Here is an 18580-nt window from a genome sequence, read left to right as displayed (position 1 = left end):
ACACGACTGAGCGACTGAACTGAACTGAACATGGCTTGGAATGCAGTTGTTGGCTTTCCAGATACTCTCAAGCCAATGTGGCAAGCTCATAACTTCCAACTGGCCTCCTTATCTCTCAAAAAGCCATTTATGTAAACATGCCCTCCTATTCTTTCCACCTTACTTCTCTATCTCTTAGAGAAAATTGTAGTCACTCCCTTTCATCTGTCTTCCCAGAATGTGTGACTTGAGATAACCTGACTTATTTAACCTCTTTCAAGTCAGAGAACCAGAAAGTGCCCAGGTGGTCTGCGGAGGTCGTCCATCTTGCTTGGGAGTAGGAATTCCAATGAGGATGTCTGTCCTCTCAGGAACAGGAAGCCTGTGTTCATGTGCATTTGTGAACTCTTCTGGTGAAAGCTGCTCTACTGGTTTCCTAGAGCTGCCCTGACATGCTGGTGGCTTAAAAGAGCAGTTATGATTCTCTTTCAGTTAGGCTCAGCTCAGTTCAGTCGCTCAGTTGCCTCCAACTCTTTGTGACCCCATGAACCACAGCACGCCAGGCCTCCCTGTCTATCACCAACTCCTGGAGTTCACCCAAACTCATGTCCATTGAGTCAGTGATGCCATCCAACCATCTCATCCTCTGTCGTCCCCTTCTCCTCCTGCCCTCAATCTTTCCCAGCATCAGGATCTTTTCAAATGAGTCAGCTCTTCTCATCAGGTGGCCACAGTATTGGAGTTTCAGCTTTAGCATCAGTCCTTCCAATGAACACCCAGGACTGATATCCTTTAGGATGGACTGGTTGGATCTCCTTGCAGTCCAAGGGACTCTCAAGAGTCTTCTCCAACACTGCAGTTCAAAAGCATCAATTCTTTGGCGATCAGCTTTCTTCAACAGTCCACTCTCACATCCATACATGACCATTGGAAAAACCATAGCCTTGACTAGACGGACCTTGGTTGGCAAAGTGATGTCTCTGCTTTTTAATATGCTGTCTAGGTTGGTCATAACTTTCCTTCCAAGGAGTAAGCATCTTAATTTCAGAGGTCTGAAATCAAGATGTGGGTGGACCGTGTACCCTCTGAAGGGTCTAGAGGGACCTTTGCAACCTTCCTAGTTTCTGGTGGTTGCCACCAACAGTCTTAAACTTGTAGCTGCATCACACCAGTCATTGGATTGAGGCCTGCCCTAATCCAATATGACTTTAATTACATCTGCAAAGACCCTATTTCCAAATAAGGTCAAATTTATGGTATCAGGGATTAAAGCTTGAACATATCTTCTGGGATAGAGGGCACAGTCTAAGCCATGATATTAATAGCTCATGGAGCTGTAGGGATGAGCATGTGCTTTATTTACGTGATCTAAAGATTTTTCTCCAAATTATTAACTGTGGAGCCTAGGGAATTCCCTGGTGGTAAAGTGGTTAGGACTCTGCACCCTCACTGCCAGGAGCTCAGGTTCAATCCCTGGTTGGGGAACTAACTGCTATCCCACAAGCCTCATGTGTGGCCAAAAGCAAAAGCAAACACACAGACACACACACACACACAGACACACACACAGACACACACACACACAGACAGACAGACACACACACAGAGAGCCACACACACACACATGTGGCCTAGATGGGTAAAAGCAAAAGATTTGGGCTTTTAGACATAACTGATACCTGATAGCAAGGATCTGTTTTAACCTCTCTGGTCCACTTATATAGCCTGGAGGAACTCCCAACCTCATTTTGTAAGGTCAGAGTGCTTTGAGTCAAAGTGATTGTTGAGCTTAAATGTAAACTAAGTTGATCATTAGGGGTTGAATATATTACAGATAGGAAGACTTATTATATTTTTCCCCTCAGGAGGTAGAAATTTTGAAAACTGAACTTGAGGCAGCTCAAAGACAACTTGAAGGTAAAGAGGAAGCATTGAAAATTCTTCAAAGCATGGTAAGAAGTTATTTTCAAACTTTCATCAGGTATACATTCCAATGATAAGTAGTATGATTTTAGCTTTTTCTTTTTCATTTATCTTTAGTTTTATATTTTTGGCTGTGTTGCACAGCTGGGAGGATCTCAGTTCCCCAAGCAGGGACTGAACCCTGGACCATCGCAGTGGAAGTGTTGAATCCTAACCAGTAGATCACTAAGCAACTCCCTAGTTTTAGCTTTTAAAATAAAAGCATCAATGCTTAATACAGTTTTTTTTTAGCTACAGATTTTTTAAACAGCTTTATTAAGATAAAACTTATGTGTCATAAATTTCACTTGTTTTAAGCATACAATTTATTTTTACTAAGTTTGGACTTGTGTAACCATCATCACAACCTAATTCACACTATTTCCATCACCCGCCAAGAGGAACCTCTCACCCATTAGCAGTTACTCCTATTCCCATCCCCCAACAAGCACTATCTGCTTTCTGTTTTATAACTTCGCCTTTTCTGTTTCATAGCTAGAATCATACAATATGTGTCTAGATTCTTGTGTGTCTGGATTCTTTTAGTTAGCATATTTTTAAGGTTCATGCCTGTTGTAGTATGTCAGTGCTTGCTTCCTTTTTTATTACCAAATAATATTCCATTATATAGATATACCACATTTTGCTTATCCATTCACCAATTGATAGGCATTTATGTGGTTTATAGTAATACTTTTCGGCTGTTATAAATCATGCTGCTGTGAATGTTCATGGACACGTTTTTGTGTGGGAAATCCATTCCTTCATTCTCACATTCATTGGGAAAGAACCAAACCAAGATCTTCTGATTTTGAACTACCAAACTCTATACAAAAGGTGGTTTCTGTGGGAATTCTCATCTCAAGGCAGTTTCCTGCTGTCTTAGAATAAAAATGTGAAGAATAAAGATGTGAACTTCACCTTGTATATAAGGGTGATCAGATATTTAATTTATACTGATATGTCTTTATTTTTCTTAGGCAATATTTGGCAAAGCCACAAGTCATACCCAGGCAGTGCTTCAAAAAACTGTGGAACAAAAAAGATCCTTGGAGAAGGTATTTGACTACTTGTAGCATGGACTTGTTCAATTCAATAATCTTTCCAATAGAATTTCCTTGAAAATCACCATACCAATATGGTGATGTATTTTGTGCATACCTTCTACCAGATGTGCTTAAGCTTCATACAGTCCCTTCCCTTTTGGATCTTATAATCCAAAACAGATTGTCACATGGGCTAACCCTGCCAAATTGACACTTCTATTTCTCTTCTTTTTCTATTTTTCTTCCGCTACTTGCCCTGCAGAGCTTGCCTCTTTCTACTTCGTCTTCACTAAAAAGGTAATTAGGCAGCAGCACAGCAGCAGCTAGAGATTATCATACTAAGTGGGGTGAGTCAAAAGGAGGAAGACGAATACCAGATGATATCACTTATATGTGGAATCTAAAATATGATGCGAATGAACCTATCTACAAAACAGAAACAGACGCACAGACATAGACAACAGGCTTGTAGTTGCCAAGGGGAGAGGAGTTTGAGAAGGACAGACTGGGAGTTTGGGACTAGCAGATGTAGACTGTTAGACACAGAACAGATAAACAACAAGGTCCTACTGAACAGCACAGGGAACTCAATGTCCTGTGATAAACCATAATGAAAAAGGATTTTTTTTTTAAGTGGTTAGGAATCACTCTAAGTGGTCACATTCCTGTGTCTGTTTCACTCTTCCTTGATGGGTGTGTCCTGGGCTTAGACTTCCAAGAGTATATTTTGGGGTCTGCATGGATTGGAAGTGATGAAAAATCTAGGCTCAAGCCAGCAAAATTTGAAGCTAGACAATTTGAAACTTTTCTAAAAATAAGTAAAGCTTTTTGAGTGCTAAAGAGGCATGTTATATGTGTTTACAAATGTCACAGACTCTTTTTGAGCAATAATTAGTGTTTTCTCTTTAGCCTAGTTCTGTGAAATGACTAAATGATTTATTTCAGTTATTTGTAAGTCATAAAATGATTTAATTGTAGTAATTTTCCTTGAAAGTGCTATTTTTTTCTATAGGAAATAAATGCCTTGCAGTGGGAAATAGAATTTGATCAGAATAGATTTAAAAATATAGAGGAATCTTGGATCCAAAAATATGACAGGTTTGTATATTATTATTCCATAATTTTTCTTTGGAAATTTTTAAACTGTGTATAATTTAAGTGTAGCTTAAGCTTTCTTCTTCTTTGACCTAATTGTAAACATAAAATTCAGGGAATTCCTTGGCAGTCTGGTGGTTAGCACCCAGCGTTTTCATTGGTGGGGCCTCAGGTTCAATCCCTGCTCAGGGGACTAAGAGCCTGCAAGCTGTGTGGTGTGGCCAAAAATAAAAAATGAAATTCATGTTGCTTGTCTACTTACCAGTTCCATATTTTACTGTTACTCTTTTCTTTTTAAAAAAATACAGTATAAATTGTGTATTAAAATACTGTTTAAGAATTGTGTTTCTGAAGTTATTTTAGCATTGGCACTGTTTTTTACAGTCTTCTGAACAACTTTTTTATCAGTGTGAATTTATTTAATAACTTTATAGAATATTTACAAGGTCAGTCATCGAGAAATTGATACCTGGGGTTATAGATGGCTTTAGTACCTAATTTTTTAACTTATTACTTCTTAATTGAGATAATTGAAGACTTACAGAAAAGTTGTAAGAACAGTAGAAATAATTCCTACATGTCTTTCACCAAGATTCTCCAAATTTTAACTCTTTACCACACTTACTTTATCATTCTTTTTACCTTCCTTTCTCTCTCTTTGTAGTTAAATACATAAATATAAATAGAGGTAATATTTTTCTGCTTTGTTCAAGGGCTATAGACATTGCTTGAAAAACTGATTTCACATTTTATTAATTTGTTAGGTAATTCATGGAAAGGGGATGCCTTAGATTTACATTTTTGTAGATGTAACCAACCTATCACATTAGTTCAAGTGTACAACACAATGCACTCAGCGCCTGTTCATATTGCAAAAGTCTAGTCAACATCTGTCACCATACATGGTTACAGAATTTTTTTCTTGTGATGTGAACCACATTTCACTTTTTAATTGAGAAACTTGAACTTCATGACCACTGTTCTAATGATATGAAGCCTATGGCCTATAGCATTTGGGATAAATTATATTATATCCCAAGCACAGGATATAATATTCCCTAGGAATATTACAACATGTCTTGATAGGTACTTTATTTAAAGTTACAAATTAGACCTGATGATCTGGCTACTGTTTCTAATTACAAAAGCAGTTTTTTTTTTTTGGTATTGGGCAATTTAAGAATTCCTGTAAGTAATTCCAACTTTCATTCAGTAGATGAAGCTCCCTATGTCTCTTTTTCTTAAATTAAGGTATTATTGACATATAACATTGTATTAATTTCAGGTGTACAAGATAATGATTCAGTATTTGCATATGTTGCAAAAATGATCATTACAATAAATCTAGTTAATATTCATTGTCATACATCATTACATTTTTTTCTTATGTTGAGAACTTTTAAGGTCTACTTTCTTAGCAACTTTCAAATACTGTACAGTAATTGTTGGCTGTAGTCTCCGCACTGTGTATCACATCCCCAGGACTTACTTATTTTATAACTGAAAGTTTGTACCTCTTATGTAGTTTTTTATGTAAATTTCAGAAGGTGTCCTTAGCTTGTAGTTGGTGTTCAAATGGTTATTAAGTTGATTGAAACTTTAGTAAAGAGAGATGAGTGTTCAAGATAGATGCCTTACAGTTATTTCTGGTTCTGATTTTCTCAGCTAAATATACAGAGGTGTTAAGAGTAAGTACAGAATTGTACCACATTCCTTTAAATTTTTGTTACCCATATAAATTCTAGACATTTCTGAAGTAAGAAAAATTATATTTGGGTTTTAATGTTCTAACTATGGGATTAAATATTCAACTACAAAATGTTAATGTTTTAATGATTTGGAGGGTACTCTTTTCCAGGCTAAACTGTGAAAATGCAGTCCTCAAAGAAACTTTGAAACTAAAAACAGAAGAAATTAAAATGCTCAAGTCTGCAAATGCAAGTAAGTAGAATGGTATTTTGATAATTTTTTAAAAATATTATGTTAAAAGATCAGTTTTGTCCTGTGTTAAGAATACACATATGAACAGGCAAAGCGCTAATATTTTGAAGTAATATGTTTTAAGAATAAAAGAAGAAATGCATCAGTTAGTTTTTTCTTTTTTATTTATTTTTGGCTGCACGGGGTCTTTGTTTGCCACATTAGGGCTTTCTCTAGCTGCGTTGAGCAGGGGCTGCTCTTTGCTGCGGTGCGAGGCTCCTCATTGCAGTGGATTCTGTTGCAGAGCACGGGCTCTAGGCGCAAGGGTTCGGTAGTTGTGGCACATGGGCTTTGCTGTCCTGCAGCATGTGGGATCTTAGTTCCCTGACCAGGGGTCAAACCTGAGTTTTTGGCACTGAGAGCCCAGAGTCCTAACCACTTGACCGCCAGGGAATTCCCAGCAGAAGCTATTTTAAAGTGGTGGCTTGAAAGGGATAAGATGCGTGCTCGATTGGGTCACGGGCCCAAGAGCGGCACTTTCCATAGTATAGTAAGTGAACTGTGGCGACGCCCCGGGTGAGAACTGCAGATACGGATATGCTTCTCCACGCCAGTGATCTGAGCAGATAGTGATTTCCTTCTTGTTGGGTTTGCGCCAGGACAGAAACTGCTAACCACTAGCCCTGCCCTTCCTCCCCCATTCTTCTACCCTGCAAGAAGAGAGGAAAAGTTACAGTTTTCTGCTCCACAGTAAATAGCAGGACCCCTCTTGTTCTAAGTATTTGGGTTGAGAGCCTCTTATGAAAACTCTTAACTAAAACAAAAGTCTGATAGAGTTTAGAGAGCTGGTACAGTACATTAACTCAATAGACGGTACATTAATATAGTATATGCGATCTCATTGTCTGATTGTCTCAGTGTGGATACTGTACGTTCTCTTTTTGAAAATCCTACAAATTTTTTTTGAGCAAATGATGACCAGACTTCAGTTGCAGTTAAGATCCTTCCACATTAAAAATAACATTTTGGGCTTCCCTGGTGGCTCAGTGGTAAAGAATCTGCCTGCCAATGCAGGAGACATGGGTTCAGTCTCTGGTCTGGGAATGATCCTACATACCTTGGAGCAGCTAAGCCGGTGCACCACAGCTCCTGAGCCTGTGCTCTCAAGTCTGGGAGCTGCAACTACTGAAGCCCATGTGCCCTGGAGCCCATGCTCCGGAGCAAGAGAAGCTACCACAATGAGAAGCTGTGTACCAAAACTAGAGAATAGTCCTTGCTTGCCACAACTAGAGGAAAGCCTGTGCAGCAACGAAGACCCAGCATAGCCGAAAATAAATAAAATTATTCTTAAAAATTAACATTTTTATCTAGTGTTACACGTGTATTTACATGACTCAGTGGTAAAGAATCTGCCTGCCAATGCAGGAGACTGGAGTTCAGTCCCTGGCTCGGGAAGATCCCCTGGAGGAGGAAATCACAACCTACTCCAGTATTCCTGCCTGGGAAATCCTGTGGAGAGAAGAGCCTGGTGGGCTACAGTCCATGAGGTTGCAAAGAGTTGGACATGACTAAGTACGCATGCACATGTGTATTAATACCTACTTAATACCCACTATTCTTTCAGGTAGATTTTCTGGCTGGAGGCAGATTTCGTGGGTAGTTGTATATCCCTTGCTTAGAGGAAATAAGTATATGATGTTAGTTTAAGTGGATTAGGTGAAGCTGGAGTTAGACCTCATGACTAACACTTTCTTACATGGCCCTTCCCAGTTTTGAATCAACAGTATTTGGAGGCGCACGCCATGCTTGATATCAAACAGCAGAAGATGGCTCAGGAAGACAGCTGCCAGGATAGAAGTGGCTTTACAGAGGTTTCAGGTCTTGAGGTAGGTAAGCAGTTGTGAAAATTTAGCAGGAGGGAATTTTTCACTTCGGTTATGTTTCTGTGATCGCCATCATCTCCATGTCTACAACAGCAACGTGCTTAGCACCTCGAGACTGAGGGTGAGAGGCCCGTGTCCCTTCTTCAGCCTTGCAGGTACTGTCCCCTTTGGGCATTAGGGGATGAGCTTGCCGCTTCCTGCTCCTTTTATTTCCTTTGTCTAGTTTCAGGAGAAACTAGTTCGTAGTATCTCCCCTGGGTAGAGGCTTACCAAGGCAGAGTACTTTCCCACACATTTTAAACTCTGATCTTTGTGGTGGTCTTGTGAAGGCTGTGAAGCAGGTATCAGCCCCATTTTACAGAGGAAACTAGGCCCAGATAGTTACATTTACCTCCCTGAAGTGATGCAGTCATTCTGGGGTTGAGCCAGGTCCAGGATGAAGATCCGCTGATGCCTTGCTACTTGCTTGCTGAGGTGTGAAATGTCTTACAGGGTCGAAGTTTGGTTGATAAGATAAAAAGGGTCCTGGGGACTCATGAGAAATGAACATCAGTGAGGGAGTAGCCATTCACTTATTACAGACCTTCAAATAAAGTAACTACTACTCATAATAGCAAATACGTAGTCCTTAGTAAGCACCAGATACTGTTTTGAGTGCTTTGCATAGATTTATACATTCTCACAACTACCGAATAAGGTGAGTACTGTTAAATCTTTATTTTACAAATGAGGTTAACAGAGGCACAGAAGGGTTCAGTAATTTGCTCAAAGTCACAGAGCTGGTAAGTGGTGGAGCTGGGATTTACACCCAGATAGAGTGTAGAGTCTGCTTTTGATCACTATGCTGTACTGTCTGGGTGGAAAACTAGTGTATTAGCCAAAAAAGAAACATAAAAGAAACTGAACTGAGAGAGAGTTCAGAATAAGTATGCTTTATTTTAACCCTGAGTAGGCTATCATAAGTAACCTTATAACAGGCAGGAACAAGGGCCCTGAGCCAGCTGACGGAGGAGCACTGAGGTAAGGACAGAGAACTGGGATTGAGAGGCCCTTGCAGAAACCCTGCATTCTGCAACTGGCTGCTGGCGACTTTCACGGGGACAATATTCAGCAGTTGGAGGTTGAAAAGGGAAGATACCAATCAGCCATATAACCACCCTGTGTACGCTCAAGTCAGCTGAAAGCTATGTACTTCAGTTATCTTCCATGCGAGAAGGAATTTTCTGAAATAGCCTTTACCCTAAGAGACAGTGGAATCTTCTTCTCTAAACAGTCTCTAAAATAAGATTCTATTTTAAGCCAGTCCATTCATATGAAATTTATAGCAGCAGGAAGCTTTGACAATAATTTGTAGTTAAGTTTCACATGAAACTTTAGAAGATATGGCCCAATATCTTACATAGGCTGCCCCCATTAAATTGGAGTATGTTGGGAAAGCAACAAGTATGTTGGGGTTAGATGTCAAAATGAGTTTTAAGAAAAAGTACAACAGTTCTTCCACTAGTTTCTTCACTGTGATCCGAAGACAGGTTTTGAGGAATGAGGGCCTTATGCAATTCCAGAACACTGGGTGAGCCAGGAAGTATTTAAGAATGTATTACATGATCACAGGGCGTCTTTTTTAGGAGTGGCAGGATGGTGGTATTCCTCATCAACGTTAAAAATCACCATTTCTGGACATGCATCTTTCCTTGCAGGACCTGACAGTAATCCATGCTGGGCAGCAGCGCCAAGCCCAGCCAAGTTCCTGCCAAGGACTGAGAAGTATAGGAGACTGAAAAGAATGTAGAATTCCTTTAGGTTTTTGTTCCTTGTAATACGAGTCTTGTAATGCTCGTTTGTATTTAATTTCCACTTGGGTCCTGAAGTCATCTCAGCTTCCTATTTTTGTTTTCCTTCACAGTTTCTTTGAATCAGATGCTTGTCTGAAATGTGCAGTGGGTTCATGTGTGTGCCCTGTGTGTGCCCCGTGTTTGTGTATGGCTCAGCAGTGTTACACTTAGTCATGGATAATTCTTTTGGGTTTGAAGCTTGCAGTGCTGGGAGCCTGCCTCTGTCACTGTCCCGGAGGGAGCCCCTGTGCTTGTGCCCAAATGGCCGCGTCCACTCGGAGAATGCTCCTGCAGCTCAAACAGGAGGTAAAAACAGTGAAAGCTTTGATTGTTTCTCTGTTCATATAGTAAGTTCCCTATATACGAGCCTTCAAGTTGCTAACTTTGAGAGATGCGAGTGTGCCTTCCCACGTCCAGTCATGTGAGTTCACGTGTGTCTGGTGTATAGTCACATGCACGCACCCTCTACAAGGGGTTGTGCTTTTGTGTACATTGCTGTACAGCACTGTATAGAGCACAGATCTTTATTGCAAGCCCAGGATGTCTGGAAGCAAGTGTAAGAGCAATGGTATATAGCCGATTGTATTATCTTGGTACCTAGGCTAACTTTGTTGCACTTATGAATGTGATCTTGGAATGGAACTCATTTGTATGTAGGGAACTTACTGTATAAAGTTGAATAAATGGAAGTATATGCAGTAATTAGCTTCATTGGTAGTCACTGGCTATGTAACTTATCCTTAGTTTTAAATGATATTAGTAACATTAATGTATAAAAAACAGGTTTACACAGTTCCAAAATACAAACAGTACTTGGCACGATATTGTAACCGTGAAGTTGTTTGCCTGTGTTTTAGTTAGTATTTCCTAAGTTCTTCTTTCGTCTGTACAGGGAGGAAAAGGAATGCACAACACTGAATAACAGATAAATGTGAAGCTTCTTAGAGAAGCTGCAAGGTACAGTGGAAGGAACCTTTGTGCCAGCCAGATCTAGGTTTAAATCTCAGCTCTGTCACTTTCCACCTTTGTGGCTATGGATGCGTATGTTAAATGAAGGGTAATAACTAGCTTGGAGGGTTGTTGTAAGAAATACAGTACATATAATGTTTAGCATATGGCCATGCCTGGCACTTAATCAAATGATAGCTGCCATTATGATTAGGCTTTAATAACAAATACAATGTGTAACATAACTTTTAGAATATTTTTATTGAAGGTATGGAATTTAGTCTTCAGTATATATGTGAAAGCAAGCAGCTAAACGTTATCAATTCATTAGGAAAAGCATAAGATTACAAGACCAGTGGGAGGTATCTGAAAGATGGTCTTCATGATTATTTTAGTGGTATTGTCTGGAACAGCCCAAGACAGAACTGAAATGTGGCATTTGGCAACATCCCTGCTTCCTTGTTGGGAAGGGCACACACAGGGCCTGTCTGGATAATGAAGTCTGAGAGTTGGATTACCAAGGAGCTGACAGGCATAAGGAAAACTTCCAGTAATCTAGTTGGCAAGTACTAATTAGATTAAACAGATGCAATAGATCACGGATATGCACTCGACTCCACTCATTGGTAAGACTGCATTTGCTAATCTGACTCAGCGTTTGGTAAGTAATAAGGTAAAAAAAAAATTGTTCTGGTTTTGCATCCAACTCTTAGTGACCCCACTGACTGTAGCCCACTAGGCTGCATTCTGGGGTCGAACCTGCTGACACGTGTCTCCTGCAGCTCCTGCACTGGTAGGCAGATTCTTCACCACTGAGCCACCTGGGAAGCCCTGGTTTTGCCTCTAACACCTCTCAAACTTTCTTTCAAAACCAGCTGGAACTTCTGCAGAAGAGTAAAGAAGAAGCCTACGTAATGGCAGATGCATTCAGAATTGCATTTGAGCAACAATTAATGAGGAAAAATGACCAGGCGCTAAGATTGACACAAATGGGTAAAATGTGTAAGAAAGCAACAAAATGGATAAGTTGGAAGCACCTTAAAGAAGATGGTAAATATGAATTATAATGGTAATAATCAGGTGTGATTTCAGTTGTTTTCAGTTACAATTAAGCATAATTAATATGGTGAATATAATTGAAATTTCAGATATACTTATGATTTATCTAAAAATTTAGCAACTGTGGGGAAAAAGTGGGTCACTGAATGTTACCTATGCAAATAAAATCATAAAATAACAGGAGACTCTACTTTAGTACTCTTCTATTTCATTTAAACAAGACCATGCTCAGTGGAAGGAATTTATAATGAGTGCTAGATGATTAAAGGGAAAAGGAGAGTGAAACCCAACATTAAACTTACCAAGTAAACTTTATTGAAACGTGTGTTTCTGGAAGGACACATTGAGCAGTAGAGGAAACTTAAATTGGACAAATCAATAAAATATTCTTATAAAAAGTGACACAGAAATTAAGGTTTAGATTTTGGTTTACAAGCCAATCAAAAAGTTCATGGCCGTTTTTGAGTCGTCATGGTATTAGTGTAAACAAAATATATAAAAATGCCATGAGAGAATCAAATTGTCATTGGAGTATGTAGACTGTCCAATATAAACAAATAGGTATTATTTTTTAGAAATTAGTTTCTCTTAATGGTCAATCTCAGTTTTCATTTATAAGTATTATTCAGTAGAACTCTTTTGTTTCAATTTAAAATTCCAATTTGAAACCATTTATCAGTCATGATTAAAGTGAAAAGAAGTGTAAATTTTTATTATTAAAATTCAGAAATGAATTTCTATTTCTATTTCTAAATCTTTTTTGTCAAAATCCATAATCCTAATTCCAGTATCTCTCATTTTCAGATGAATTTAGGACCAATGAAAATCTTACAGTATTAACAAATGAAACTTTTAATATATAATACTTATTTTGCTTTAAATATTTCTTTTCAAACAGTGCATATTAGTATATTAGTATTAGTATATGGGTCACGTGTTGTGAAGTTTAGCTTCATGAACTAAACTTTACCCATCTCTTTGCTGAAGTGGTAAGAAATAACTTAAGGGATAATAAAAATAGAATTGGTAAACAAGAACTATGAAAGTGGGTGAAAGCAGATTATAAAAGCTATGTATTTAGAGTCAGGTGGAAGTCAGGGCTAAAGGGGGAAAATGATATTCCTCAACTCTCATTCTTAAACAGGCATTCCACTTTATTCTGAAATTAACTTTTAAAGGGGTTTCTTCTGAGATTTGCAGGGGCTGATGAGCAAGTATAATGGCTAAGTCCTCCATGGGCACGGGCTACCCAGGTGGCTTGGTGGTAAAGAATCCACCCGCCAATGCAGGAGACACAAGACGCGAGTTCGATCCCTGGGTTGGGAAGATCCCCTGGAGGAGGAAATGTATTCATTTTATATTCCAGAATTCCTGCCTTGCCTATTTACAGACTTCAGGAACTTTTCCATTGAAAGCATGATTTGAGAGGTACAATCTTTGCTTTCCATAAGGTACTGAGAGTGGAAGCAGAATTTAAAATAATTGGTTCGTCTCTGAAAAGTCTTTACAAGTCCATAAAAGCTTTACTAGCTCTGAGTTTCTTAGAGACAAGCATGTGTGCCAGGTTGCTTCAGTTGTGTCTGATTCTTTGTGGCCCTATGGACTGTAGCCCGCCAGGCTCTGTCCATGGGATTCTCCAGGCAGGAATACTGGAGTGAGCTGCCGTGCCCTTCTGGCGATCTTCCCCACCCACGGACTGAAGCCACGCCTCCTTGCAGGCGGATTCTTCACTGCTGAGCCACTGGGGAAGCCCTTCTTAGTGAGAAGACTTTGATTCACTTTATTAATATACTTCAGTAATTTGTTGCAAAATGATTGTTACAGGTCATTTTTTTATTTGCGGTTAACAGTATATTAACTTTTCTTGATTTGGCAGCTTAGACAAGTTCTGAGAGATAGCTCATAAACATATTCCTTCCTTTTTTAGATTAAAAATAGACACATTCATTCACTCTCAGGATTGATGAGCCAGTCAACTTGTCTGGCTTCTCCCCGTTGCCATAGTTGCCACTGGCAAAGGTCAGGTGTGAGGCACAGTCACTGTGGTTTATCAGGAATGGGTGGAAAGGGATTGTCCCTTTGGAGTTCATCTGAAACTTTCTTGGTATACAAATCTATGACTTTGTATTTTCTGCTACAAACTGCATCCTTTCGAAGGATGAAGAATATCAGCATAAAGCAGAAATGTGGACTTCTAAGCATTATGTCAGTACCTGGGCTAGGTGCTTTCACAACTATGTGGTTTAATTGTGATAATTATACATGAATCTTAGCATTTTAACCATTTCTAAGTCTCATTAAGTCCATTCACATTGTTGTATAATCATCACCATCATCCATCTCCAGAACTTTTTCATCTTCCCAAACAGAAATACCACTCCCCTCCCGCAGCCCATGCTCTATTATTTAAATGGCACAGCAGCCCAGCAATAGAGCATAGGGACTATTATTCTCATTCTAGAGCTGAGGACGTGTAGCTTAGAGAACTTTATTCTAAAGTGATGATACCCTTCTGAAGTGGCTAAGTGGGAATTCAAGTCCAGGATTTTTTTCTGGCTCTAAAGCAGTTTGCATGGTTCAGAGGTCGCCTGTCTGCAGGTATGTTTTGCTGGGAGTGTTCTCAATGTGGGTAGGTGGCTGACCTTTACATCAGATTTCCCATACAAATGTGGATCGCTGGTTCCTCTGGAGGACTTGAGTTGGGTAGCAAGGGCTGCATTCTCCCACGGGCTGAGCAGTGAGTGCAGGGCGCTGCTCTTGGTTCTCAAACTGTGGCCTCTCGCCTGCGTTTGCCGCTGGCTCTAAAGTCCGTTTTTCCCACTGCACTGTGCTGCCTGCCTCACTCATGCGGGAGGGTCCCTGAAGAGGACAAGGTCCTGACTGATTTAGGAATGAATTAACCTTGGTTCAACTTTACCTCTCTTCCTGGAAGCATATCAATGTGTGTCTTTTCATGTCTCAACTGGATTTTCATGTTCTATTTTAGGGTCACTATCCCAAGGGAGTAAGAAGACCTTAGGGCAGAAATTGCTGGGTATGCTCCCTTCAGAAAACAGTTCAAAGAGTACCAATGACCAGGACGGTCCTCAGGAAATCTTTAAGATGCTAATAGACTTGGTCAGTATCTTTGCTTTCTTTGTTGTTAGAGGTTGTGGATGAGCTGCTCTTTTTGCTTTCTATTAATTCAACTCTTTATCGCACTATACTTGACTTTTATGCTCTTTTCCCAGGTACGGTACCATTTTCTGGAATTTTTATCTTCTTGAACACCCCACACATGCTTTCCAATTCCCCCTTCCAGGTTCTTCCTGTGCAACTTTAATAAAGTTCCACCTCTGAAAAAGAGGAGGCTCTCTGTAATTAAGTCCAGGCATCTCCATCATCAGCGCTTATGTACAGTTCATGCCAAGACTTTTATATATTCAGGATTTTAAGTGTTCAAAGCACATCCTCATGCATTATATCCTGTAATCATTACCACAACACTGTAATCGGTCCTGTAATCCTCAATTTCATAGATGACTAAACTGAGAAACTCATGTTATATGAACATACTTATCTATAGAAGAGTATTATTAAAGTTATTTATTGCATATAAATATATAACACAACTTTATAAATAACTCCATTCCTTCAGAGGTAAGTACATGTTAGCATTATATATATATATATACACATACACACCATGTGAATATATACTTCTCTCCAAATGACTTAAACATTTTTTTCAGCAGAAGGAATGCTGTTTTCTAGTCTTCCTTAAAGAAAAGCCTCAATAACATGTAGCATAATGCTGAGGATTAGTGGACACCAAAATTAATTTATTCATATTGACTGACTGGACAGATTGAAGACTAAATATTTTCATGAAATACTCCTGACTACAGCTCTCTATTCTGACTTACTGACTAACTGGTACATTTTTAATTTCTCTGCATGCAGTTGAATGATAAGGAAGAAGCTTTGGCTCATCAAAGGAAAGTGAGTTACATGCTTGCTCGGGCTTTGGAAGACAAAGACATCACTTCAAAAGAGATTGAAGAAAGAAATTCTATGAAAGACAACTTTATATTAAAAAACCCCTGGCAGAAAATTTTAGAATTCCCTGTTTCATGTGATCCTGTACATTCAGGTGTTCAGCTTTTTAATTCTATGGGCTGCATTTGTTCAGTTCAGCACTTTCAAACAGATCAAAAGTATACAAGAACTCTTAAAAGGTCCCATTCTTTGCCATCAAATATCATGTACTGAAGACAAATCAGGTGAAATTAGAACTGAGAGATGTTTATATTGAGACTTTAAAAAAGGGCCTTATAAATATTGCTACATTTTCAGAAATTGTATGTTTTCTAGGTATTTCTAAATTTTGGGAGGCAACGTAAATAAATATTTTCTACAAGAAATTTATTACTATTCTGTGTTGATGCATTTAATTTATAAATTATATTACTATGTTATATGAAATTTTCAGCATTTCCCAAAATCTTAAAAAAGAAATAGTGATTTTTGAGGAAAAAATATTTATCAACTATACAGATTGTTGACTATAGGGATCTTTGGCTCAAGCAACAATAGGAATGAGTCAATGTTAATTTTTGGAATACATTTAACTTGTTTTAGTTCTGTTTTTTATTTCCCATATAAAGCTTAAAAATAATTTCCTTAACTGCAATAAAAAAAGTTATTATGGTAGGACTTTGGGAGAAGTATATTCAAAGTCATTGCTAGCAACTTTCCTTTATAGCTGATTTTTTTGTCAGAGTGGTGACATTTTATAGCCAGATCTACACAGAATTCTGGCACTTAGCCTACTCTGAATTAACTTCTTGGTCTTGATGCTGAATTTTAGGCCATTTAAAACGTTCTCTTTCTAAAAATATTACACAGTAATAATTTTCAATACCTTTTGGGAATATTACCATATTAATCACAAAGCATCACAATGATGGCACAGGAAATGCACTGCATTGTCAGCAGTTACGAAAAGATACTATTTAAATAGATGAACTAACACAATAGGGTAATAAGGTAACAATATAAACCATTTATAGTTGTGTTAGAGGAACCACACTGGTAGTCATTACTAACAAAAGCTGAAAAATTGGCAAATACATTTTGAGAAAAGGAAGAATAATGAGGATTTCGGTGAAGGCAATGGCAAGCCACTCCAGTACTCTTGCCTAGAAAATCCCACGGATGGAGGAGCCTGGTAGGCTGCAGTCTGTGGGGTCGCTAAGGGTCGAACACTACTGAGCGACTTCACTTTCACTTTTTACTTTCACACATTGGAGAAGGAAATGGCAACCCACTCCAGTGTTCTTGCCTGGAGAATCCCAGGGACGGGGGAGCCTGGTGGGCTTCCATCTATGGGGTCACACAGAGTCGGACACGACTGAAGTGACTTAGCAGCAGCAGCAGCGGATGTTGGCAGTGTGATCTCCGGCGCCTCTGCCTTTTCTAAACAAGCCAAAGAACTAAACAGACATTTCTCCAAAGAAGACATAAAGATGACTAATAAACACATGAAAAAATGCTCAACATCCCTCATCATCAGAGAAATGCAAATCAAAACCACAATGAGATACCATTTCACACCAGTCAGAATGGCTGCTATCCAAAAGTCTACATGCAATAAGTGCTGGAGAGGGTGTGGAGAGAAGGGAACCCTCTTACACTGTTGGTGGGAATGCAAACTAGTACAGCCACTATGGAGAACAGTGTGGAGATTCCTCAGAAAACTGGAAATAGAACTGCCATATTATCCAGCGATCGCACTCCTGGGCATACACACCGAGGAAACCAGAATTGAAAGAGACACATGTACTCCAATGTTCATTGCAGCACTGTTTATAATAGCCAGGACATGGAAGCAACCTAGATGTCCATCTGCAGATGAATGGATAAGAAAGCTTTGGTACATATACACAATGGAGTATTTCTCAGCCATCAAAAAGAATGCATTTGAATCAGTTTTAATGAGGTGGATGAAATTGGAGCCAATTATACAGAGTGAAGTAAGCCAGAAAGAAGAACATCAATACCGTATATTAACGCATATATATGGAATTTAGAAAAATGGTAACCTGAACCCTGTATAAGAGACTGCAAAAGAGACACAGGCATTTAGAACAGTCTTTGGGACTCTGTGGGAGAGGGTGAAGGTGGAATGATTGGAGAGAATGGAATTGTAGCATGTATATTATCATAAGTGACCAGTCCAGGTTCGACGCATAAATTTTCCTCTGTTCATTTCTTTGCATTTGTGCTTTTTTAATAAAATTCTTTTTTAGATATTAAAAAAATAAATAAATAAAAAATAAACAAGCTTGAGCATCTGGAACCTCTTGATGGGTGTGAGCCAAACAACAATATATATTCTTCACATATTCTGGCTATGAACCTTATCAGATACATGATTTGCAAATATTTTCAATCCATAGGAGTTGCCTTTGCATTCCATTGATCATGTTCCTTTGAGCCACACAAGCTTTTAATTTTGATACAGTCCAAACTGTCCTTTTTAAACTTCTGTTGTCTGTGCTTTTGGGGTCATATATAGAAAGCCCCTGCCAAACCTGATGTCATGAAGCTTTCCTCCTATGTTATTTTCTAAGAATCTTTATAGTTCTAGGTCTCATGTTTAGGTCTTTTGATATATACATTTTTTCAGTCACACCATGTGGCTTTCAGGATCTTAGTTCCCCAACCAATGATTGAATCTGTGCCCTTGGAAGTGAAAGCAGAGTCTTAACCACTGGACCATAGGGAACTCCTAGAGTTAACTTTTGTATATAGTATATGATAAGGGGCTTTTCCATTTTTAAGAACTACTGAACTGGGAGTGTACAGTTACTGG

The 18580-nt window shown here is 38.9% G+C and overlaps 1 protein-coding gene across 1 annotated transcript in view; it reads left to right on the top strand.

The window, feature by feature from the left end:
- Window positions 1-17923, top strand: part of CCDC125 (coiled-coil domain containing 125) — a 31015-nt gene extending 13092 nt beyond the window's left edge. Inside the window, exons 4-12 of the mRNA XM_055421927.2 lie at window positions 1845-1931; window positions 2922-2999; window positions 4000-4085; window positions 5941-6023; window positions 7773-7888; window positions 9916-10023; window positions 11541-11715; window positions 14711-14841; window positions 15667-17923. Of these exons, the coding sequence (XP_055277902.1) occupies window positions 1845-1931; window positions 2922-2999; window positions 4000-4085; window positions 5941-6023; window positions 7773-7888; window positions 9916-10023; window positions 11541-11715; window positions 14711-14841; window positions 15667-15975 (1173 nt within the window). The 3' untranslated portion in view covers window positions 15976-17923. The remainder of the gene's footprint in view (window positions 1-1844; window positions 1932-2921; window positions 3000-3999; window positions 4086-5940; window positions 6024-7772; window positions 7889-9915; window positions 10024-11540; window positions 11716-14710; window positions 14842-15666) is intronic.
- Window positions 17924-18580: the final 657 nt, after the last annotated feature.

This window comes from Moschus berezovskii, chromosome 18 (assembly GCF_049115385.1).
Source record: "Moschus berezovskii isolate FMDL1 chromosome 18, NW_MosBer_1.0, whole genome shotgun sequence".
NCBI lineage: Eukaryota > Metazoa > Chordata > Mammalia > Artiodactyla > Moschidae > Moschus > Moschus berezovskii.
This window is presented reverse-complemented; position numbering and strand designations above follow the sequence as displayed.